Source organism: Cavia porcellus, unplaced genomic scaffold (genome assembly GCF_034190915.1).
Source record: "Cavia porcellus strain 051 isolate PalLab524CR breed Dunkin Hartley unplaced genomic scaffold, mCavPor4.1 scaffold_25, whole genome shotgun sequence".
NCBI lineage: Eukaryota > Metazoa > Chordata > Mammalia > Rodentia > Caviidae > Cavia > Cavia porcellus.
Genome location: NW_026947508.1, coordinates 25,617,108 through 25,643,476, shown reverse-complemented (window position 1 = coordinate 25,643,476; position 26,369 = coordinate 25,617,108). Strand labels below are relative to the sequence as shown.

The window sequence follows — 26,369 nt, the reverse complement described above, 5'->3', positions numbered from 1 at the left end:
GAAGCAAAGGGCTGGCTTTCCCCTCCAGAGTGATAGAAGGATGGGACCACCAAGGACCAGGCTGCAAGGGTCCCTTGGGGAGCCAAGTCCCAAAGGAACTGTGCCATGGTTCCAGTTAGGAAGCTTTGTCATTCTAGATGACAAACTCTAGGTTTTGGGTGGACACTCTGGCCCAGAGGTGAGGAGAAAGTTGCTGACCAGAACGGGAATGCTGAGATAAAAGGGAGCTGATGGATCATTGAAAACCCTGAGCGCTTTCACCCAGCCATGTCTCCAGATGCCAGTTTTTTGTTTGGTATCCTCAACCCACCTCAAGTCTCAGCTGAAGGAAGAGTTCTCTGTTGGGCAGGCCTGCCACATAGCTGCTTTGTTTTTATCACAGAAAATATTTTATGTCAGGGAGCAGAGATTTCTGTTTGTCCAAGATTCTTTGGTACAGTATTTTCCTCCTAAAGCAGCCACCAAAATGTGGGACAGATATACTTTTTACTTAAAGAATTCAATAAACAACAAGGCATACAGCTAGGCCTGTTAACTAGCTGGAAATCAAAATTCCCATCAACTTACTATGACCTCAGTCATAAAGATCACTTCAGTTATCCGTTATAGGCCCAAAGTTAGATTACTACACTAAGAATCTACTTTTATATAGAGGGAGGCCACTCAGAAGATTATCAGTGGAAGAGTTTTATATAGTGCTGAACATCCTTCACTGTGTGACTCTGTGTGTGTGCATGTGCATGTCTGTGTCTTTTGTGTAAGAAAAAGAAAAACCAACTGTGGTGCACAAAGGTCTTGGAATTTTTCGGCACTGGTTCTTGCCTTCATAGGTTTCTATTATACCACCTCCCTGGTTTCTGCCAGTTAATAATAATAATTACTACTTAATGAACAACAATGTTTCAGATACTGTACTAACAGCCTTACCTACATATCTTGTGAATTCCATTGCCCAAATGAAGAAGGTATGCCTCAGAAAGAATAATTAGCTTCCATCTTCAAAGTTTCTGTTCCTTTAATTTTCAGTTTGGCTCAACAAATATTCATTTAGCAACTGTTCTGTGTCAGCCATTATGCTAAGCATCATGAGAGTTCCATAGACAAGAGCTCCAATTCTAATAGAGGCTGTGGAAATTTGAGTTGTGCTCCGAAAAATTAGTCAATTTCAAGAATGAAACAGAAGAATTGTCTCAGCAGCACTGAGAGGCACTTGGGGCTGGAATGGCCAGCTGCACATGTGACCACGTGTGTAGTAGATGAGACCTGTTCCTCCTGCCATTTCCCTTGACTTACTCCCATTGGCACTGGCCGTCCCCTGGCTGTATCCCTTCATATTTCACCCTTAGAAGAGCTTGTCTGTTCCCGCCTCTCAGACACCTTCCACCTCTCTGCCAGTGGCTTCTCAGTATGCGTCTGTCCCTGCCCACATACCCTCTCCCCCATTTTTCCACTATTTATAGGATATTTCTACTCAGGTATTAGCCCACTTACATACAAATTTCTTTTATTTGGAGAATTTATGAACAAAACAAAAACCCAGAAGTCCTCCTCCACAGAAAGGTCTGCTTTCCCAGGTTCCTAACTACTGTCCACAGTCCTTAAGTCTTCTTGGAATCCAGCTACACAAGCTCAGAGGCACTTTGACTTCATTTTCCTTCCCTAGAGAGGCAGAGTATTCCAGAAGGAAAGCCAGGGGCTTTGGCAGTCATCTTGGTTTCTGACCATTTTCATTAAAGTTTAATGATCATGATCAGGTTGCTTAGTCTCTAAATCTCAGTTTTCTCATCTATAAAACAGAGGTGGTCACATTTCCCATAGACCATACAGATAAATAGGAAGCCTTTGAAAGTGACCAGCCCAGAAAAAGTCAGGATAGACTTCCATTCTCTTTCCCTCCTTGTTCCCACCACCTGTCATTGCCCAGTCTATCATCAGGTGATCATCAGGTTCTGATATCTTCTGTACTTCCTTTCAAATGCTTTGCTCAAGGCCTCCTGACTGGATGAGACTTAACTGATCTCCAAGACACCCTACTCACTGTCATTACAAAGATCTTCCTCTGGGACTGTAGAAACTTGTGCTATATCTGTATTCCTAGTCCATTGTAAGGGTCCCGTAAATGGCATATTGATGCCACTGATGGACTGGCTCTTGGACTGCAACACTCTCCCCATGCTGCCTACCATGCCAGCCTGGTTGGTATGGCTTTTTAATGCAGACCCTATGTTACAGCCAAGCAAATATGCTCCTATTTCTTCTCTCATTCCTACCCCTTTGAGGCTGGCTTGACCTGTCATAGATCTTTTGCCTCCCTACCTTCTGCCAGAACTCACCACTCCCACTGTCTGTTCCTCCAAGATTACCTGCAAAACCCTCAACACTTTGCAAGTCATATTCATAGGCTTGCTCCATTCATTTGTGCTTTCTGCTGGCAAGTAATTCACTCAGCTGTCAGCAGTTGGGGCATTTGTCATATGCAAGTCATCACATCTCATCTTATAAATGAAGTCAGTTTTCCTTCAACCTGCTGATCATGAAAGTCACTTGGAAATTACTCCAGTTCCTGCTTGTACAGTATAATGAGGACTCTGCCTGGTTTAATAAATGAGATTCAAATTATAAAAAATTATTTGAGATATTCAAAGCAATGTAAAAGAACAGGCAGAAATTTAAGAATAGCTACAATTTTCTGGGCATCTGCTAGGTACCAGGCAGCACCGTTTGATCCTAACAACTACCTTATATGATATGTACCACCATTTGCAGAACAGGAAGTCAAGATCCAGAGAGATGAAGCAATTTGTCTAAAGTTGCATAACCTATAGTTAGTACAGCCAAACTCATACCCAAATCTGTCTGACTCTAAAACCCATGCTCACAGCTACTTCACTATATTTCCATCCTTCTGCCAATGGCAGGACAGGGCAGAAATGCAGATACTAATTTCTTTTTGAATGTCCAAGCTGCTTAGCAAGGAATCCTGTATATACAGAGGTTTTTGTACTTTTACCAGATGGCTCCCAAGCAGGTCCAAAGACATTAAGGCTTATGTGGCCCACATAGAATACTCAGCAGTTGGCAAGCCTGTTTTTATTACCTAGCTCCCCCTTACCCTCCAAGCTGCCTTTCCCATCTCAGATTCCTCCCATTCATAAGCCCAGGAGCAATGCATTATGGAAAATTCATGTGGCTTGCCTTAGGTCTTTCTATAAAGAATGTCCTTGCCCATTTCTCTCTACGTGGAGCTCTGGCCTCTTGCCAACTTTAATCTTAGTCACCCTTGATGCTTGATCACATGAAGCATCTTTGGAGATGAGCAACCTCTTTACTGTGCTGTACATCTTAGATACAAGCTAAAAATGCCTCCTCTTCTGCCTTCTTTCCTGCAGACACCCTGGGCTACAGCTACACAGGATGCTCTGTAGGTTCTGGAGTGTAGCACAGTGTTTCGTGCTTCTAAGTCTCCATATTTGCTATTTCTTTCTAACTGCATCATGTTAAACACTTCCTTTGGGAAGCCTGCCTGCCCTCCTTCTAAAGCTGAATCCTCTTTTACTGTGTTCTCAATATCTGTGCTCATCTGCCATCATAGTATTTACAAAACTATGCTAAGAGTCTCTGTCTACCATCTGTCTGTTTTACTATGCTATAATCGATTCTAGCGACATGTTTTAGCCAGCACCAAGCATAGTAGGTGGCCTTTAGTAGGTATTTAGTAAATGTTTGTTGGATGAATTAATAGTTGAATATATATTTTGACTTAACCTGCTAAATCTTAAAAAGTAGTAGTTAGTAAAAAGATATGCCATTCCTCTCCCACAGGCATCCTCACTCACCCAGTTAACTTTAAACTATAGTCAATTATAAGGGATCCTAGAAAAATAAAGGAAAAGCAGGCCTCCCACCTGTGAGAGAGATGATTGCAACTCCTATATATTTCAGGGCATTTTTGGACCAGTGGGCTGTTTCCTGCATACTTGAAACCTTGAAACAATAGAGAGCTACAAGTATTATTGATAAATTCTGGCAGAAGATACAGTGAAGAGGCATGCCAATGATCTCTCACATTCAGCCCCCTGCCTGGAAGACCATAATCCTCTTGTTGCTATCAATGAACTGGTTTGAAGCAGTGAGTGAACTGGCTTCTTTAGATTCTAAGGAGGCAGTTCAAGTTTAGGGCACCAGACAGGAAGTTGAGTATTGCCTACAATCTTTCCTCTGAATTGGGTGCTAATTTATAGAAGCCCTAGACCTGCCCCTTCTTTGCTTCTTGACAGAAAGAGTTGATCCAAACTTTCCAACTGCCAACAAGGTCTCATGGGACCAATTCCTTGTGTTTCTTACAAGTAATGAACTTTCCAGTAGGAGAGAGAATGGCATGCAGGGGGTATAGCTACTTGTCCTTAGAAAGAAGCATACAATCTTGCTGGAAAGATAGCATATACATACAAAAATAAAAGTATTTCCATTTCATTTAACCTAGGACATCTCTGATTATAAGATATACCATTAGTTTATTAACTCTAAGAAAAATAAGCCCTGCCAATTAATTTAATATGTAACTTGTAATATGTATCCCAATTCCAAAGATGCTAAAAGGGAAGGAATAATCAACTTTTCAGAATCCATGAAATACACGTGTAAGAGAATGCATGTTAAGTGATAAATGAATCAAGTCAACAAAGCATGCAGGAATTCTGAGGAAACGCTCACCATTGCGAGTTAAGGCTAGCAGGGAGAACAGAACAGAACAGAAATGGAGCCTGGGCCAAAGACTCTTGCACCTTAGATCACTAAAGCGGAAGGATGGATTCCAAAAAGTGGAAGCACTGAAACTGAGACCTAAAAGGCAGGAAGACAGACAGTGTTATGGTACAATAAGAGGACCAGTTACAGGAAGGCTGCAGTAAGCCAGAATGTTGGCAAGGCCCAAATAGTCTATGGAGTTACACCTATTTTACCTAAGTTTTGGCTCTCAAGAGAACCAGTTTTTTAGAATAAGCATGTTCCACAAATAGAGTGTTATCATTCATTTATTCAGCAAGACTGATTAAGCATCTACTAAATTTGAGGTACTTTGTAGGAAAACAAATGAGTTACATGAATTCTGTCTATTAAAGGAGATTATTCATTTACTAAAATAACTATAAGACCTATCATCCTAATCCCCATTTTTAAAGATAACACAGAGGTCAAGTAGCTCACCCAATGTCACACAGCTTGTAGACAGCAGAGCTAAAATTTACATCTAAGCACTTTGATTCTAGAGTTCACACCAACGTCCAGCACAGTGCATTTTGAGATCAGTGAAAGCAGAGAAAATCAGAAGCAGTCTAGAGAAAGGAAGAGGCCTGTCAGCTATATGGTCAAGGAAGGATATGTAGAATTTGATGTATGACCTCTTGACAATATGCAAAAAAGCATAAATTCTGAACATAGGATAATAAAGATTGCTTGGGTCAAAGAAATAAAACTTAAAATACTAGTTTACATTGTACAGAGGTATGGAGTGCCAGTGGTTTTGTACAATACACAAAGGAGAATATATCCTGATGATTTTTAGTTAGAGGTCAGATCAGTGCTCTAGGAAGATTAATTTGTACTCTATAAGTTGGATTGCATCAGAAAAAAACCGGAACCAGGAAGATTAGTTAGAAAATTATTGCTACTCCAAAAATAAATATTTTGACACAGGATAATGCTGAGGTTAAATCATGGTCTTTGTTTTTCATTAACCTCAAAAGGTTAATGATGTATGCTCCTCAAGAAAAACCTTTGGGTGGTTGATCTATGAACTTCTTTAAGCCTTATAAGCTTTATTGCTAGCTTGAGTATTTAGTGGTACCATTTGTCCTAAAATGATTGCCTCCCATTTTCTATGAGCAGCACAAGTAGGGGAAAGGATGTGTAGGAGGAGAAGCACAGGAAAACACAGCCATGAAGCCAGCAGCTCCCTTCTCAGTCTTTTTGGTGTGTTTTTCAACTCTATCACTAAAGCAAATACCTGAAGTAATCAACCTAGACAAGATTTATTTTGGCTCACAGTCTTGGAGGTTCCAGTCCAAGTGTCTTTGTTGTGGCCCATATCATGGGAGGATCACGTGATATAGCAACATCATTCACCTCATACCCAAGAAGCAAGAGAGCGAAGGTGGGTAGAGGTTCTATGATGCCCTTCAATGGCATACCTGAAGACTGTTCATGAGGCTTAAATGTTGTAGCACCATCCTGTGGACCAACCTTTTAACAGACTGGCAAGAGTTTCAAACTATAGCATTTGGTAAAAATAATGTGTATGGCCCCTAACTGTATTTTATATGCTCTGAATATGTAGAATCACCTTATAAAGCCTTAATTTTAAAACTTTTCCTAGTATAGGCAGCCCATCAACTTTGTAGAGCTAGAAGAGATTTGTGCGATCAACTAGCCCAGATTTCTTGTTCCACCAAAAAAACTAGTTCTGATAAGAAAGAAGCCCTTCTCTCAGGCCACACAGTCAGCAGTAGTGGGTCATGCCTTTGATTCTCCTAGCTTCCCTTAACTGGAACACTGCCAGCTCTCACCTCAGATGAACAGGGTTTTGCTATGTAACTCAGGCTGGCCTTGAATTTACTATGTATCCCAGATTAGCCTCAAACTTATAGTGATCCTCCCCAGCCTCTGAAGTGTTGGAATTACAGGGATGTACCACTATGCCCAGCACTTGATTTTTTATTTTTTTGCAGTACCAAGAATTGAATACAGGACATTTGCACTAAGCTATAGCACCAGCCCCACCTTTTATTTTATTTTGAGATAAGTTCTCCACAGGTCACTAATTTGCCCGGGCTGGCCTTGAACTTATGATCCTCCTGCCTTAGCCTCCAAGAGTAGTAGCATTACAGACATGGGCCATCAAATCCAGCAAGTTTGCCTGATGAGCAATCTGTACTGCTTGTTAACCTCTGAACTCTTCCATGTAGAATTAGGACACAAGGCTTAGACTTGGATCTGGGAAAATTTATAATCACCAGATCCCTGATGGTAATTTCCATCAAGGTTCTGCAATCACCTCAGACCCAACACACCTTCTCTAAAACCACACTGATGTACAGGTTTTCCAAGTCCATTATTAGGGTTATCTAGATGAAAACTCTGTGGACCTTCCAGATTCCCTGTCACTGGTTCCAGCACAGTAGTCATCCACCAAGGGCCGCTATGCTTTTCCTCTGTAACACTTCCTGTGTCTGTTCTTTCCTTTCCATTCTTGCTGTCATCCTCCTTGGACTTCCATGTTAGGCAATGATGAGATGCTTGCAAGCTTACATAGAATAATAAAATTCAAGAAAGAAACTACCTCTTTCTAACTCAGTTTGAGATCTGAGTACCTGTAGCATCACAAGCATTTTTTTAAAATATTAGTTTGAGACCCAGAATTGGCCTTTATCCTTCCTAATTGTGAGATTTGGGGTGTACAAATCCATTTGGGAGTTTCCAGCTATGGATCCCTGTACCTTTGCAGGGCATGTCCTCTTTCTGTGGCTTACCAGATGTTGGAATTTTGGGGGCCAGCTTTAGACGGGACAGATGCAGCAGAGCTGGCTCATCCTGAGCTGGCCTGGATCCCACCAGGCAGTGATTTGCATGAAGAAAAACAATCTCTAAGATGAATTTCCTGGATTCATAATATACGCAAATCAGGACCTAAATGCTAACTAGGTGTTTTTTGCTTTAAAAAACAAAATTGTCCTTACCTCAAAGAGTCGGCCTGATTAAAATGGAGGAAAGAAAAGTTAGCAACACAGCAAAAACATGTGAAAACAAAAAATAAGTCCAGATCAAGATAACAAGTTTATCTTCTTGTTGTAACTAAACCAATCTATAGTCAGACACAATGTTAGGTTGGGGTAAAGACATACACTGAAGTCTCCAGCCACAGGAATTCATGGTCTGGGAAGGAAGATAAATAAGAAACAGTATAATCCACCACCATAAATATTATGATAGAGGTACAAGATATTCTGAGAACCTAAACCAAGACCAAAATAGTATGTATAATTATATATAGAAATGCATGTACATGACAGATGCCAGGCATTGTGCTATGTACATTATGTCATTTTCTTCATTTTATTCTCGTAGAGTTTTTTTGTTTCTCTCATTTCATCTTACAACAAAACTTTCTGAACAGAAACTGTATTTTTAACTCTCAGATTAGGAAGTTGAGGCCCAGAGAGGTTAAATAGCTTCTCCTAGATCCCACCATTTGTAAAATTAAACAATAAAAAATGAAATAGTGGTCCAGCCCTGGTCTGTCTGTATAGGCATCCAAGAACTCATGTATCTGCTGGTGGGGGAGGCGGGGACAGTGGGGAGACTGCAGGTATCAAAGGCATGGAGAAGGACATGGAAGAGAAAGCAAATCTGTCTCCCTTAGACTCCAGTGGTTTTTTTGAACACGTGGGAAGCCTTCCCAGAGGCAATGAGTGCTGAACTGAGCTAAGAGGGACAGCCCAAAGAGCAGAGTGTTAGGAAAAATATTTCTGTGGGAGATCTAGAAGAGAGAGGCTGTTGGGCCCTGACACTGACCAGGCCACTCTCCAGCAGAAAAGTTAAAGGGATGAAAGCCAGAGGCCTTGGGTTTGGGAAGCCTTTTGTGTGGCTGAGAGGTGTGCAGTCAAGGGACATGGAGATGAATCCAGCCCAGCTGTGTTATCTAACCTGGTCTTTCCCCTCCAGCTTATGCTCAACTGCAGCCACATCAGCTCCTCCCACAGCCATCATCAAAGCACCTGCAGTCCCAGTTTGTGATCCAGCAGCAGCCACAGCTGCAGCAGCAGCCCCAGCCACCACGGCCTGCATCCCAAGCCCAGGCCCAACCCCAGCTCGCCTCAGTCCTCCCAAGTGTGGCTTTGCAGCCCAGTTCAGAAGCCCACACCATGCCACTAGGCCCAGCTACACCCACCCTGCCACTCCAGTGTCCCACTGCCCATCTACACAAGCCTGGCAGCAGTCAGCAATGTCACCTTCCCACGTCTGACCCTGGGCCTCAGAATGGACATCCTGAGGACATGTCCCACACCCCTCAGCGCAGGTTCCAGCACACCTCAGCTGTCATCTTACAGCTACAGCCTGCTTCGCCAGTGGTAAGTAAGCTGACCCCAAGCTGCAAGGAGCAAACAGGGAAGCCACAACTCAGTCTCCACCCAGGTGTTTTTCTGGGTAGACTAAGTGTTGAAGTTATCTCTGGACACTCCAAGAAAGAAGACAGGGCTTTCCCTAACTTGGGGATGACTGCGTTTAAGGTCCTTGCCTGCTACCACAAGCTCCATAGATACTGGGTTAGTTCTTAAAGTGCAGTCTTGTATGAGCAGACTGATCTTTCTATCTACCCCAACAGCCTCAGCAGTGTGTCCATGATGACTGGAAAGAAGTGGTGCCTGGGGAGAAGAGTGTGCCTGAGCCTCGGTCAGGCCCATCACCACCTCAGCAAGCCATTGTCACTGCCATGCCTGGTAGCCTGCCTATACCCAAGAGCCCTAACATCCAGCAGTCCCCAGCTCACGGTATGAAGTATAGCTGGGCCCTGGGGGACGGGACAAAGTCAGCTTTCCTTGCCATCCCCTGTCACCTTGCATTTGGGTGTCAAGAATGGGAGGGTAAGCAAGGCAACAAAGAAACTGGGGATTTGGAAATGAGAGGAAAATAAAAAGACGACTCAGGGCGAAAGACAGGGAACCTAGAAGATATAAGAGTGAATGGGTAGAGAAAAGGGGGAGCTGGGAATTCTCGAACCAAAATCTGAGATCCCCATGTTATTGATGCCAGATGTAGGTGCATCTATATAGAGTTGAGGAAGAGATGCAGTGGTTATAGATCTTGCCTTCATTTAATATAAGAGAGAGTTCTTCAGATTGAATGCAAGGTACTGCATTTTGTAAAAGGAAAGGGAAGTACCTGAGAGGTGTTAGAAGGGGATTCTGAGTTCAGTTCCCAAAGAGCATCTTTGAGGAATGCTGCTCAGCTCTGGGGTTCCCATATGTCTGTCTGTGAGTTACAAGTGGTCTTCACCATGGCCTGAGTTTAAAGAACCTCTGCTGGGATCACTCCACCTCGATGGGAGAAACAGCAGTATCTCTGGCCTCTGCAGCAATCCACTTGCTTTCCTTCCCTCACTGCCAGTTTGCACAGCAATCTTGGCCCAGATCTGTGACACTGTGTCACAGGCTGCCTGCAACTCAGGAAGGCAATTCCAGTAATGATGCTAAGAATGTTCTGGGAGGGGAGTAGAAGCAAGAGAAAAAGAGTTTACTTTGGAAATCAAAAGAGAAATGAGAAAAGAAAATATTTTGGGACAAGATAGAATGAAAGGTTATAAGGTCCTATAAGGAATAGGCGTTGGAGGAAGGAAAAGGAAAGAAGGTCACCCAAACTCTCTTAGCTTACTTTCAACAACAAGAGGTTTGTCATTTTGAAAAGCAGCCCAGAAGTTGGGAGGTGACACAACTCAGAGAGAGAGCTACCCTGGCATATGTAAGGCCATGGGATCAGTCTCTAACACTGAACAGGAAGGAAGGGAGGGAGGAGGACAAGCAAGCTGCTCCTTCAACTGTAGAATCGCTTTAATTATCAGAAAGATTGCTCTTGAAATTAAGCCAATAGCTGTTCCTCTGGATTTTGGCCATCATTGGTCATAATTCCATCTTTTGAATTATGAGTCCGTCTCATACAGTACAGACACTTGTCACATCTCTTGCATCTCCTTCCCATTAAAAAGAGAGACGATCTCCAGGCTAAAGACCTGAGACTTTTCATATTTTCTTTATACCATATGAGAACCTCAGTTCCCATCATTCTAGTCATGCTTGTCTATCCATATTCTACCTTTCAGTATTTTCTGACAGTACAGTTCCCCCAAAAAGCACATTAATTCCAAGGATAAAAGACCGCTAATCTTTGTAAGAGTATTTTCTAGATCTATATGGAATTGTAGAAGACACTAAAACTTTTCAAACACCTACTATGTGCTAGATAGCAGTTCTATTTTTATCCCCATTATTCAGAGGAGGAAAAAAAGTTGAAGGAACTCTAGGTCACACATCCTGGTTCTGGCTCCCAGTACTGTAACTCCTCAATGTCCTTCACAAGACCACTATGCTCAGGGCTCCCCATTAACTCTTCTGACCCACAGGAATAATGCTGTTGGTTCAGAGGACAATGTCAACTGAATTCCAGAGTTTTGTTTTTGTTTTTGAGGTTACTTTTTACTTAAAGTGCTTTATCTTCCAGCTCGCCTCAGCCTCTCACTTTATATGATTTATGTTTTGAGCCAAAATATGATTATATCAGCTAAATATTATCTTGTGAACTCATCCCATAGTTTCAGCCTTAAAAGAGATTAGTAATAGTTAATAGCTAACATTCATTGAATTATTTCTCGTAGGCTCCCCATATATTTCTTCATTTAATCCTGACAATAACTCTCTAAGATAAGAACTTTTTTTATCCCAATTTTAAAGGTGGGAAAATTGAGACACAGAGAGACTAAGTGTTGGGTCAAGAATCTTTTATACCTGGTTTCTGTTACTTACTATGCTAGTTCATCTGTTTAATGTTGCCACTCAACTACACAGTATAGTTTCTTTGTCATTATCAATTTGTTTATTGAAGTGCTGTGTAGCCCATGACTGAGGACACATGCCTTGTCTCCAGGCTGCTGTAAAGCAACATTCTTTGTTCAAGTATTTATTATCTAACAACCTCTAAATGAACTGACATTTACCTACCTTTTCCCATCTTATTCATAATGCTCTGAAACCCTTTTTGAAATGTAACCAAGGAGATCAACACATAACAAGCATTCTTCTCTTGAGGTCCTATCTTGTGAGAGAAGTAAGCCTTGCATAGTGGCCAAGTACTCACAACTTATATATCCATACATTCTGTGTATGTCTGAATGTTGGCTCTGTTCTGGACATCTGTGGGGCAGGAGGCAGTACACACAGAATAAGGCCTGTACCCACCTTCAAGGAGCTTAAGATTTACTTGGAAAGATGAAAATTACACAGAAGAAAATGAAAATGAATGCTAAAATGTGATAAATACTTCAGAAGGATTTTGAGTAAGTGCTTTACATGTTACAAAGAGGGAAATTTTACTGGTGAGTAGAGATTGTCAGTATAGATTTCAGGGAGGTTTTGGCCTTGCTGTAGAGCAGGGGTTAACAAACTATAGGCCCAGGGCTGGGGATTTAGCTCAGCGGCATAAGCACCTGCCTTGCAGGCAGGCGGTCGTGAGTTCGGTCCCCAGTACCGATAAAAATGAAAAAGACAAAAAAAAAAAAAAAAAAAAAAAAAAAAAAACCTATAGGCCCAGGTCCATATCCATCACATTGCCATTGCTTGTACAGCCAGAAAGCTAATGATTTTAACTATCAAAAGTATACTGTTTCATAAGAGCTCTCAAACCACTGAGTTACAAATTTCAGTATTCACAGTGAAGTTCTACTGGTACATTGTCACAACATTCATGTGCATATCCATGGCCAAGGGCTGGGTGGAGCAGTTGGGCCTGAGACCATCTGGCCTGCAAAGTCTAAAATATTTCCTCCTTGGTCCCTTACAGAAAGTTTGCCAACCACTGTTCTTGAGTCTGGATCTTACAGGATGGGTGGGACCTGAACAAGCAAGATTGGGAAAAGAGTATTCCAGGAAAGACAAGTGGAATTTAGGGTGAGAGAACAGGAAAGTGTGTGCACGTTTGGGGATGAGACAGAAGTTAAATATTCAATTCCATGTTAGTTTAAAAAGCAAAATATAAGTGTAAGAAATGCAAAAGCAGAGAGGGGAAGAACATGTGAAAATTAGTGAAAAGAGGATTTGAAAATTCAGCAAAAGTAAAGGAGAAAGGAAAGCGGGGAGAAGGAAAGAAGTAAACATTCGGATTATGAAGTAAATGTAAAAAGTGGAACTAAAAAAAGACAAAGCCAAAAGGGAAAAGCAGGTGAGGAGACAGAAATAAAATTATAGAGAATGATTCTAAATACCAAGAAAGGCAAGGGGAAATACTGTGACTAGAAAGGTCAAAAATGGGGGCAGAAATTTACTGCTCTGTGCAGCAACTCCTGGGGTGAGAATTGTGCATCAGATCAAAGATCTTCCTAGTGTGTTTGATGAAGGACAGTATCACACACACACACACACACACACACACACACACACACACACACACACACACAGCAAACAGAGTGTTCAAGTTAAAGCAGTGTTTGGGAAAGAAAACTAACATTTATTGGGCTCCCACTGTGCACCAGGCACTGCCGACAATTTGTAATCAGTTAACCCTCACATTAAACCTCACAGGCAGGGATTACGCCCTTTATGGAGGTATGCTTAGGTCACTTCGGTCATTACTTCACCTCTCTGGTCCCGGTTCCCAGTAAGGAGAATAATGACTGTTTGGAGGGTTATTGTGAACAATAAGGGAGGGGCTGCGACATTAGGCCCTGACACATACTAAGCCCTCAATTACTGGCGCCCCTGCCTCTGAGGCCGCACAGATAGTGAGCCGTGGAGGAGAGAGTACCCGAGGAGGAGCGACGACAGCACTACCAGGCCGGGCGCTCGCCCTCACCAACCGAGGACCCGAGCCCACCGCGACGCCGGCCCCGCTGCGCCTTCCGGAGAGCGCGGGGCGGAGCCCGCCGCACAAAGGAAGCGCGCGGCCCGAGGCCCCGCCCCGCGCCGCCCCCGCCGGCCCCGCCCCGCCCCCGGCGAGGCGGCCGCGGGAGCCGTCCCGGACGCGCCGCATTGTCTCCGCGGCGCTGCAGCCCTCGAGCGCCCGCCGCGCGCGCGCAGCCCGGCCGCTACCCGCGCCCCCGCCCGGCTTCGCGACCCTGCCTGAGCCAGCGCCCCAGTCGCCCTTTGTTGAGGCCGACCAGGCCGCTGCGATCGGATGCGCCGCGGCAGCCCCGGGCCCCGGCTCGGAGGCTCCCGGCCGAAAGCAGGCGGCCCTCCCGGGCCCGGGACCCTGAGCGAGGCGGCGCTGGGCCGTGGGGCTGCGTAGGCCCCGCCCGGCCAGGCCCAGCCGGGCCCTGGACAGGTCAGTGCCGGGGCGGGGGAGGGGTGCCCGCCGCAGGGCCCGGGCCGCGTTGGAGACTGGGCACCGCCCTCAGCCGCGCGGCGGGCCTACTCCGCTGCCAGGCCGTGCCAGCCGCGACGCTCGCCGGCTCGGCGCCGGGGAGGTGCCCGGGACCTGCTGCCCGCCTGCCCACCCGCCCCAGGGAATCCGCCGCGTCAGCCTCGTGGGTGTTCCGGTCCCTCGCCCGCGCTCGCCCGCCTGCCCCGGGAGCGCGACTTTCCTGTAGATCGACTGTACCTATCTAGGAGGGAGCTGCGGCCTCGCTGGAGAGTTGTATTCTTAATGTAGTTCACCCTCACGAGGTTTCTTATTGGATGGAAAAGGACAAGCTGTTCCGTGCCTGTCCTATCTTCCATTTTTAGAAGAGCATTTTCTTTTCTTTCTGTGCCAGATGAAGGTATGCTGCATTTGTTGGTTCTTCGCGTTAAAAACCGAGATTTGTGATTTGTGAAATTTTCTATTTAATCGAAGTTCACAAAGCGAGATAATTTGCCCAAGGCCAGGCTGCAAACTATTGAAGCTGCGGGATGAACCCCTCACCCCATGGCTTCTGTGTTGCTGAATGCCAGTGTATTCCCATTGAGACCCTCACCCTCCCCAAGCCCCAATTTGCCTTTGCTACCTGATCACAAAGATACTTTCTGATCAACTTTTTCTTATTACTCCACATCTAGAATGTTTACCTTGTTCGGGTGCAATCTATGGAGCACACTTTTTTCTGCTTTACAAATCAATGACAGCTTTCCCCTCAGGGATCTCCCATCCTTGATCCTTAATCCTCTTCCATTAGTGTACTGGCTCCAGAGGATCCCTTGTTAAATAAACTATGGACCTAAATCCACCTAATGTCCCCAATATTTCTAGGGCAACTCCAGTTTAAACTCTTCCATCGTTTTGACTGTCAGCCCAAGTGTCTGGGGTTTCCGATTTAGGAAATAATGTCAGTTGACTGTTTTCAGACCCCACAGTCCTAGACTTTTTTCAGCCATTTGGCCCTGGGGCATTATGGGGTAATCCAATTATCATTCACCTGGGGTTTTTCTTCCCCTCTTGAGTTACGCAAATGTTGGAATTGCCAAGATTTCTAGGTCAGCATGAACATTACAGGCTAATGAGGCAAGGATTTGCCTTCTTCTTCCTGTGTTCTACCTCCTCTCTTTTTTTATTTCAGTACAGAAGCAGACCTGTGACAGTGCCTATTGATTACAGTTTAGGTTTGGATAACAAGGGATGCAGGGCTTCACATCATTCTGGGTCTAGAAACGACCCTACTGTGTCACTACAGGGTAGAAAATTTTTTTTATCTTGAATTCAGTGTACCAGCACAGCTGAGTAGTTCTGGTTTCATTCAGTTAGCTTTAATACACCTTTATCAGGCTCCAATTTCAGGTAAAGTACTGTTGAGGGCCTGTGGAGACTATAAAAGTGATTTTAACGCATTACCTTGTTATCTGAATTGTTTGGAAATGTTCACTTTCCCAAATCACCTGTTCTCCACTATTAATTTTTGCACCTAAATTCGAGCCTGAGGCAGGGACAAGAGCTTCTGGCTTGGCTCCTTGACCAGGGCGGGCTTGTTTCACAGAGGGTCTGGCAGACGGGGAATGGTGCCGTTCTGGCACCTGCCCTTGCCAGGCAGTGTTTATCATGTGAGCCCAGCTTCTCTGCCCACCCTAGATCTGTTCAGGCTTATCCGTTTACACTGGGAGGAATAGATGCCTCTTTTCTTCCAGTCTTAATCTTAAAAGAGTGGTAGATTCTTAGTCCACTTCTGTGTTATTCATGAGTTGGTTTCTAGTTGTATAACTGCGTTTCCATGTGCAATATTTCCTGTTTTCACCCTCCCCTCCAATTGTTCTTTATTGATTTGTAATGCATAAGTACTGTATCATATACCAACTTTCTATCACTTTCCACTTTTCCACATTCTGGCTTAATTTTAATTTGCCTTCAAGTATACTCATATATATTACTTTCTTCCCTCAGAGTAAAGAGGAAGCTCCAACTCTCTTCTGTTCTAATCTTGTTCTCCCACCAACAGGTCTCTATCCCTTGCTTGTCTGCATACTCTGAACTCTTCTTTGCAGACAGTATTTTAGGAGAGTAGTTTTATTCTATAAACATATCCCGTCTTTGACTTTCTAACATAAGCTGATTGACAGACACTGAGATTTCTTTTCCTGCCATCAAGACCCTTTCCCCCAGCTCTGACCCTGTGCCTGTTACTTGCTCTGGCTCAGCCCCAGAATCCACTCTTTTTCAGACCACATCCTTTTTCCTGTCTTACTCATTTCCTGTCTCAAATGCTTTGGATCCCTTGGTTCTGATCTTTCAGAGGGAGAGGGAATAAACCACGTGAAGAGGAATAGATGAATAGATGATCTTATAAAATTGAACTGTTCTTGCTTCTGCATTTGCATAGTCTTGTGTTGATTGGCCCTTTCCTAGATTATTTCAGAATTAAGAACTCATTTGCTTCTCTCTCTCTCTCTCTCTCTCTCTCTCCCTCTCTCTCTCTCTCTCTCCCTCTCCCTCTCCCCCTCCCTCCCCCCCTCCCTCCCTCTCTCTCTCCTATATTTCTCTCTCCCCTTCTTCCCTCCCTCCCTGGTGTGTATACAGCAGATGACTTCACTGACTTACACTGTTCCTCTAGGTCTCTATCCTGCTTTGGGCTGAAAGTCTCATTAGGCATTTGATAACCACTTGCCAAATAAAGTTCACCTACCTTCTACCAGTACTTGAGTTAGCGTGGATCAGCAAGGTACAGTAAAAGTTAAAATTAGGGAATTAGGATGCTGGTTCTGGTTCTGGTACTACTACTCCATGGTAGTCTGAAACTACCAGGGACTTTTCCCTCTTCTTGAGTCAGTCTAAATTTATTTTCAAAGTTCTTCTGCCTGTTTGATACTTAATCTCCAAACTTCTGGTCTTAATCCACGAAAAAGGAGAGGCGAGGAAGGATATGAGAATAAGGTGTCTTCATAAATGAAGGCTTCATCCTTTATTCCCTTTGCATGGGTGCTGTTTTGCAATTGGAAGAGAATGAGAAGGGAGATTCTCAGAAAAGTGGTAGTAGGGAAGGGCTTTTGTTTACCTTCCCAGAGACTAGCATGACCTGAGATTCAGTGTCTAGGCCTGTCCTTCCCTCTCACCACCTGCCCAGTCCCCACTCCCATGAAAAAGGACTGACTGCTTTATGCAGTCTCTGATGGGGCTTTTGTACAAGTAACAGAAATCATTCTCTCCAGAAGCTGGACTACCTCTTACAGAGGTTGTGCATGTATAGATTTATGTTTTAAAAGTTTGTATGGCATGGTTTGAACTATAACCTGAGTCATGATTTGCAGACTCTGTTTTCTGACTTTTAGTGCCACATAAAGATAATTTTATTCGTAAGTCAAAGAGACACAGGTTTCATATTAAGCATTAACACTTACAATTTTTCAGTTTTAATCATTAGCTACCCCAGAATACTGATTTGATTTTTATAAAGATACTCAGAAGCAAAACATCTTTAATTTTACTTTACATCATGGATATTTTGGAAATTGTTAAGCAAACAACCATTTGTCTATCCATGACAACTTTCTTAAAATTCTGAACTTTCTTTCCCCCATCAGCAAGAGAAGAGGGATATAACTGACATGATCAAGCAATGGACTGATTTATAGTTAATCAAAAGTTATGCAATTTAGAATGATTAGTTTTTTGAAGATAAAAGAGTATAATAAGCATAACATTTTAAATAGTAAACTCTTACTGGAAGGTTCAATATAAAACCATTTAGGCCAGCACAGTAAACTGCATGCTTTTTTTACCAAGTTATTTATAGTTCGTGAAATAGTACATACTTTACTCTTTGAATTTCCAAATGGCATTTTAGTTCAGATAAACTCAAAAGAAAACATTCTGCATCTGGTAAAGAAATGATTGCTGTTAAGCACAAATTGCCAGGGTTTTAAGATGAATCCAGATGTTGAAGAGAATCCTGGTTTGCTATTATGACTTTCTTTAAAGCACAACCAAATGTGTTTCTTGGCTGATTTTCTTAACAGTGAAATTTATTATCATTTCTACTGAGAAACGATAACTGTTAGATGTCATGTCATGACCATCTCTTCTGCAGTAAATGAGGACCAGGACTGATACTGAATATTGAAAATATTGGCAAGAAAATTAAGTTCATGATTCTGAGTTATTTTTAAAAGTCTAGTTGCAAAGCTGTTGTGCCTCAGAAAATGCATAATTACTGGTTTCTTAAGTGTATGTGAAGCCATCCATATGTATTCTAAAACTACACAGCTGTATGAAGGCATCTGAAACAACCAAAGCACATGACACTTTAAATTAAAATGAATATGAAGCTTATTTAATCCACATTTCCAAGCCTCCAGTAATCAGTATTATCTATCCTTTCAGTTGACTGGTGGCAAATAGGGTATTGAAAGCTTAGACAAGGGTACAAGAAGAAAAGGAGTAATGTTTTCCAGGAGAAGAAACTAGCAGAAGGATTGACTTACAAGACAAGTATCGACCTAAAATTATGTTGGGAACACAACTGAAGCCTGGCACTGTCTCACCCATCCCACCCCCTAACTTTCTATCTAAGATAGTGATCCTGTCACTGGTAGCCAAAAATAAATATCAAATTGGGGAATATGGTTACCTTGTCTTATTATTAGCCATTAAATAATTGGGGCATGGGACTGGGGATTTAGCTCAGCAGCAAAAGCGCCTGCCTTGCAAGCAGGCAGTCATGAGTTCGATCCCTGGTACTGATAAAAAGGAAAAAGACAAAATAATAATAATAATAATAATTGGGGCATTTTTGTGAAATGGCAAAAACGCCTCTTCCATGAGGTTAGCCTTTTAAACTGATTTCATTTCACAGACTAAATCATCTCCCTAGCACTAAAGTCCCACAAATTCATTATTTCCTAAGTAAAGTAGTTCTTTGTCTTAAAGTTAAGCTTTTTTTGTTTTCTAGGGTTCTTCAATGTCTCAGTTTGAGACGTTATGAAAGATTTATATAAAAAGGGAATATGTTTTTTGTCTTCTACTTTGGATTAGTAAGTGATGACAGTGAATTGAGACTCACTAAAGAGCAGAAACATTGGTGTTTAGGATGAAGGCACAGGACAGGATGCCCTGAGGTAGACCAAGGCATTGGGGAACATGAGCAATGCCTCTTTGGGGCCATGTAAAAAACAGTTCTGTTTTGAGACAGGAAAAGACTGGACTCAGTGACCTTACCACGACTGTGGCCAGCTCACATCTGTAACACTGTTTTGTCCAACATTATCTCACTGAATCCTCACACAGCCAGGTAAGACAGACAGAAGTAACCCAAGTCACAGGCTTGGCCTGTGAGGCCTAGAGTAGCCTGTTGACATTACAAGCTAGGCTTGAAGCGTAGGGTCTTTCTGATCCCAGATTTTTAACTGCTATGTAGCACAACTTGACCATCTCTTAGTGCCAGGTCTATCAGATACATAAAGTTATTTACTGTCATCTTGCAAGACAGGCAATGTGATCCTGTTCCTTAAAGATGGAATACCTAATATCTGGCATATACTGAATGCCTGAAGCCACACAGATCATCACAGTGAGCCCAGGTCTGACCCCAGAGCCAATGCTTTCCTCATCCTATCATTTTTCCTTTCTTCTCCTGTGACTTGTAAGTCTCTGTAGAGCCTCTCTTCTGGTCCTAGACATATTGCCTGTGAAACTGTCACCTATGCCAAGAAACTGTGATATGAAACCACCTGGGAGCCCATGGACTTGGCATTAGGTATCATTTTATAGACTGGCCTTCCTTGCCAGGGCTAAGCAGAACTCTGAAGACTGCCTTGACCCCTCAGCCACTGCTAGTTCATTCCTAGTGCAGAGCCTGTTGGAACTCTCTCCTCCTACAGGAACTGCTGCTGCTTTTTTTTTTTTTTTTTTTTTTTTTTTTTTTGGTCTTTTTTTCATTTTTATCGGTGCCGGGGATTGAACTCTGAGCCTCTTTGTGGTACTCAGCTGTGGCCTGCCTGGGAGGCAGATCAAGCAGCCGCTTGGAAGTCCCCAAATGTTCTTGTCATCCTGTGCTGCATAGGGGAGGGTGGCTGTTCGCTCCATTGATTCCTTCCCTCCTAGCCGAGGTGGCAGCTTGGAAGACTTTCAGCTATTTACAATTCAGCTTATGTACACTTTAGCTGGGGATTGTGGGTGAGTCAGAACGGCTCTCTCTGCCAGTGTCCTGAGAGACAGCATGAAAGTCAGCTGTATGGTAATGACTGCCAGCAAGGAAGCTAGCCTCCCCAATAATCCTTAGCAAGAGGTACTCAGCCTAAATGCTTCAGATGCAAGAAGCAAGTCTGCTCTTCAGTCCTGCTTACCCAGATTCTTCCAGGTCATTTTGCAGTACAGTGAGGGCTCACTTCCTCCTCCATTCTGCTGGCCAATTCCCTCCCCTGTAGTGCACCCAGGTGTGACTTGGAGGGGTGGGTCACGCATGCTTCATGACTGAGTAGTTCACTGTGCTGGACAAAGTGCCCCAAGAGGTTCTCCAGCCACTTTATTCCTTCCCTTCTCTAGAGGAGTTCAAAATAAGTTGCTCTTGTTGGTAGAGGAAAGTACTCTGGGGGCAGGCTGGTAGTGGCATGCCCGTCTGACTGCCATATCCTGGGTGTACTCGAGGCCAGGAACTCTTGCATGTCTTACAGCTCTGTCCTTAGCAGAACTAGGACGTTAATATACATTTGGCAGTGGTTCTTACAGTCTATCTTCTAGTACTCAGAGGACCCTGGATGGGAAGGAACCTACAGTTTTCCTACCACAGAGAGTTCCTTTGGTAAGTGTTTTTAGAAGGAGCTATCTTCCAAATGACATTCACTCTCACCTTGATTCTAAAATGTACAATCTGCACAGGAGATGTATGTGTAATCATTGTGTAAATTTAATTAAAAACTTGAGAAGGAAATGAGCCATCTTAACTGATAGCTTTTAAATTTGGGAAACATGGTGTTAAATCATAGCGTGTTTAGCTATGATTCACCTGTGCTAATTTGTTTTTAGTTACCTGTGCTAATTTGTTTGTGGGTGTCTTATACAGAATCTAGTTTGAGGGCTCTGATTAACCATGTTCTGGGATCCTTTTCCTATTAGTCCAGGAATCCTGTTCTAGGACTCACTGTAATCTAGATTATCCCTCTCTCCCCAACCTGAATGCTCCAGGCCCCACAGGATACATGGCCTCTGTTTCAGAATGTCCCAGAATGCAGTTTACATTCCATGTCCACTTTTTGCCAGCCATGCCATCCATGGCTAATCTAACCACAGCCCTCCCTCCGCTACTCCACTAGAGCAGCCCACCCAGGGAAATCTAAAGCTCTTGAGTGCTGCCTCTACCTACCTTTGTGACATTAATTAACTCATCTCTGAGGTCAACTTGCTTAATCTAAAAAATTAAGGCTTTTGATCAGGGCCTTCACTCAGGTTCTGTGTGATCTAATGCCCTGTCATTCAAAACACTCCAGCTCATCCCCTGCTTTCCTTAAGCTGGACAATTTGCATATCTAAGTGCTGTGATTCAAGGTAAGGTGTGAATGACCTTAGGGCCTACATTTGCATTTTAAAGATTATTTACCAAATGAATTTCTTTAATTGTTGGACTCTGTGAGGGTCCCAGGATAGAGCCCCGGGCTGCCTCCCTCTCCTTCCCTTTCCCTTCCCTGTCCTGGGGAGGGAGAGATGTCAAGAATTTGGCGTTCTTGAAATATTAAGTTTCTGCACTTTGAAAGTTCCACTAATTTCTTTGGGGGTCCATTACAATTAAAGAGATTATAAAGGTGGTCCTTGATCTTTCTGTAGGCCTGGTACTTTGCCCTGAGCATACTGTGTGGCAGGCCAGCCTGCTGCTGGAACTAGGCAGTCTGATCTGTCTGCTATGGATAAGGTTCATAACCTTTATCAACTGGTGTTCCACTGGGCTTCAGAGTATGCTGTTCTTTAGAACCGGCGGTCAGCCCCTAGGCACCCTGACACTTGCTGGCCTTGCTAACCTCAGGCACAGTGAGCACAATTCTAATGCTTGGGCCTGCAGCAGGTGTTCTGTTTTTGATGGGCAGCCTTGTTTTGCTATTGGTTGAACAGAATTGGCCATAAGAAAATAATCCATGCTGTCCCCTACTCTGCTCCCTTAAATTCTTTAACTTCATTAGTTCTATCTTAATCCTGCTGCAGCCAAGCAAGGATAGTTGGAAATCTTTTAAATTAAAATATTCTTCTTTGTCTTATCTAAAGAAACTGGAAATCAGCTAATAAACAGGCTGCAGAGGTAGAAGGAGAAGTTCCACTGGTTCTGTTTCTTCCACAATCAGGTCTCACAGGTCTATGAAACAGGGCAATCACAGTGAGTGCTAGGCCATCTGTATTGCCCCTTGCAAATGTTAGCGCAAAACCATATTCCAGCATAACAGGTAGGAGTTTTTCCTTTACCTGTGCATATAAAGAGCATCAGAACTGGATTGTAAGTAGCCAAACTTTGCATCTCGGGCACCAGCTTGATCTCTGTCTTCAGCTCTGTCAGTCACCTCTGTATCTCCAGGGACTAATCCAGTGCCCAACATATGACACATGCCTAATATCAGGCTGGAAAATGCAGCCTCTCTGGATACTTACCAACAAGTCCTGAAGGAAAGGTCATTTTTCCAGGCCCTCCCTACTTCTGCCTGTGGAGCTCTTATCTCCTCTGGCAGGTTTCTGGCTCTACCATAAATATTTCAAAATGAGACTGGGAACCCAGAGTTAACAGCCTCAGGGTTAAGCTTAATGCTGTATCTCCTGGGGAAATCCCCACTGTGTCAGGAAGATAGGGCCAAAGAGCTTCATAGCTAGGTACCCAGGAATGCCGTGCCTGTAGGCAGTCAGCAGCCTAACCTCTCTCCTACCATGAGCGTTTCAGAGAGCAATCAGCAAATCTCAGCTGCTACCACATTGCTTGTTTTGTATTAGGGACACATGTACTCTATGCTGACAATGATGACAGAGACTGGATCACATACACCAGTTTAGCAGATATTAGGCATGTGTCATATGTTGGGCATTGGATTAGTCCCTGGAGATACAGAGGTGACTGACAGCCCCTTGTTCTGTTGAGTGGAGGTAACCAGCCCCCAAAGCAGGTGATTTCACATCAGGCGGGCCTGCCTATTTTATCCCGGCTTAAGAGCTGTCTCTGCCAAAATTGTGAATGAGACCTGAATGAAACATATGTTCTCTGACACTCACCAGCACATTCTGTTTTGTTCACTGTGACCCAAATATTTGGTCCTCCGTGGTCAATTTTAAGGCAAGTTTCTCCCTCCTTGCTTCCCACTGGACTCAATTTTACTTTGTCCCAACCCCACCTGCTTCCACTTCAGGTGCCCAGGATGAAGGCAGTCAAGACCTGTGGGAATCCCCCAGCAGCATTTTCAGCCTTGGGACTAGTCAAGAGAACTGAGTAGTGAACCACATTCCAGAGATAAGAGTATTTCTTTGTTTCTTTTATCTGGCTTGTAAGCCAGCAGGGCAGGTTTCTGCAAGTTTCACTCTTAAACTGCTTTCCCCCAGCCAAGCCGAAAAGCAGTATGGGAGAGAGCAAGAAGCAGATTAAATTAATCTCAGTGTGCTGAGCTTGGCAGGGGGTGAGATTGTATTTGGTCACTCCAGAAATAGCCCCAAACTCCTTTGTTACTAATGCAGATGGATGAGCTGTTGGCCTACAAAGTAACTGCAAAGCAAAACAGCTGTGAAGCTTTGTTATTTGCGGAATACCCTCCTTTTTGCCCCTTTAGATCTGTCTTTCCTATAATCTGCCCCAGGGTTATAATGAAGAGTAAGACATCTAATGAAGGGTGAAAGGGTTTATTACTTGTCCTCTAAGACTTTTTTTTTAACTCCAGATTCCAAAAAGCCTGCTTTCCAGAGATAGCATTAGCTCTGAAGCCTCTAAGCTCATGAATGTATCTGTGTTTGGCATTTAAAAAGTATCTGACTTCAAGATTAACCCCATGGTACAATAGATCCAAGTCATGAGGATGGATAGGGAAATTACAGTCAAGAAGGGATATTAGCTATTTGGTGATGAATATCAGTGGGAGGCAGGAGATGACAGCAATCTTAGAATTCAGAAGAGAGTAGATTCTATTTTATGCCATTATTAATTTCAAAGATGATAAAATGAAACAAGGGAGCCACTTCCTTCTACCTGTGCCCTCAGTTGGGACTGTGCCTGTTAAAAATCTTACCAATCAGATCTCTTAGATGATTATATTTGATAGGTTATGTCCAGTATTGACTGGGTACCTGATGTTAAAAGATACAGACAAAGAAGACCTAGGATGGTGATGAACTTGCACCGTTACATAAGGAATAGTTAGTTAAAAGAGCAGAGGGGGTTTGTCTGGAGGAGAGAAGACACGCTGAGGTCATGAGTGCTGCCCTTCGTGATCTCAGGAGTATTTCTTGAGCATCTCCTGGAAGTTAACACTGCACACAGTAACACAGGTAGGTATTAGCAGTTATTTTATACCTGGTGAACCAGAGTCACAGAGGGACCATGACTTGCTAATTCACTCAGTGATAATAATCGCAAAGCCAGGTCTAGGCTTGTATATTTTGGTCAGTATATGGTGATTAGCTTTTGTCTTGTTTTAAGAAAGAAAGCCATGATTAGGGGGTGGAAGACAAATATTGTGCTCCTCATAAATAGGAAGAATTTTTACCTGTACTACCCAAACTGGTTTAACATATGAAGTGATAGTGAGTTCCTTTGTCATCAGAACGCCAGAAAATCAGTAGGCTGGGGCATCATAAAGAATGTTCAAGCATTGGTAAGAGATTGAAGCCAACTTTTTGATCTTGTGATCTTGTGATCTGTGGTTTATTGTATCTCTCAGAATTTCAGTAGGCTCTAATGAGAAGAAAACATACATCACCTAAAAATATAATTTTAGCTTCCATGAAAAGCTATTGTTTCAAAATTTATCTACTGCTTTAAATAAAGTATCCATTTGTTTCTTTGCACATTTAAAATCCTAGAAAGCAAAAAGAAATTGTAAAGATACAAGTTTAGGGGGTTGGGGATTTAAGCGCCTGCCTTGCAAGCAGGCAGTCGTGAGTTTGATCCCTGGTACTGATAAAAAGGAAAAAGACAAAAAAAAAAAAAAAAAAAAGATACAGGTTTAAATATTTACAATTTGAAAGGAGAAACTTACTTGATTATGGGATTAACTCAGTCTTCCTTCCTAGAGGTTGTTAAGGAAAGCTTTTTTCAGTTCTCACATATCTTCACAGTTTAGAAACACTAACTCCAAAAATGAGGGGAAGGGTTTCCCACGTCTACTGAAAAGCCAAAACTATTAATTTTTTTTTAAATGAATGTAGATACTTAAGAGAGTTCTTCTCACTTGCTGGTGTGACTTTGGGTCAAACAAAAAGTTTTTTAAATGTGTATCAGTCACATCTCTTGAATGACTTCTGGTCAGCTCTGAAATTTATCATGTAATTGAATTATGGAGAAATGAGCACTAAAGACATAATGCTTTTTCATTCAAAAATGAAATTTATTAAGCCTCAGGATAACTACTAGCAAGAAAAAACTTGAGGGGATAAAGGCCTATTGAAATCCAGTGATAAACCAGTTCCATATATATCTGTTTTGATTTCCTCACACTGGGGAAATAATCCAGCATTGTGACAGCACTGTTCCATGGTGACAATATGGATCCTTACCATGAACTAAGAGTATCTTCAGCCAGATGTGGGGGCACTTGCCTGTAATCCCAACAGCTCAGGAGAGATGCTGTTGGAAATGAAAGAGAGGAGGTCTGCTGTGGTAAACTACAGAAAGCCCCCTGTCAGATTTTTTGGGGACACTGTATTAGCTCTTACAGGAAGCCTAGCAACCCCATGGAGAACTTAGCAAAGGCTGTTCACAGATGGAGGGAAGGTCTATGATTTGCTGAAGGTCCAACTAATTAGGAGGAAATGAAATTATGGTGATGTATACTAGGCTAGGAGTTTAATTAAGAGCAGGGGCCAGCAGAAGCAGCATAGAAAATTGTGGCTCTACTCAACAGTTTCCGTGGTAGAAAAGACTATATGCATGTCTTAATGCAGTGACCCTAAGTAACCAGTCTCTAAAATAGTCCTTATTCACACAATCATGTCCACTGATGGCTCAACCCCCAATTAACCTTGGTAATAATTTCTTGGATTTAGTG

General features: G+C 43.1%; 1 protein-coding gene across 11 annotated transcripts in view; it reads left to right on the top strand.

Moving 5' to 3' along the window:
- Positions 1–26,369, top strand: part of Phc2 (polyhomeotic homolog 2) — a 109,813-nt gene that overhangs the window by 74,087 nt on the left and 9,357 nt on the right. For 10 of the 11 annotated variants that reach the window (XM_063236008.1, XM_063236011.1, XM_063236012.1 and 7 more), the window contains 2 exons: positions 8,719–9,125; positions 9,380–9,545. In XM_063236008.1, the coding sequence (XP_063092078.1) occupies positions 8,719–9,125; positions 9,380–9,545 (573 nt within the window). Of the gene's footprint in view, positions 1–8,718; positions 9,126–9,379; positions 9,546–13,773; positions 14,080–26,369 lie in introns of those variants that run through there. The other variant, XM_063236017.1, reaches the window with a different exon arrangement.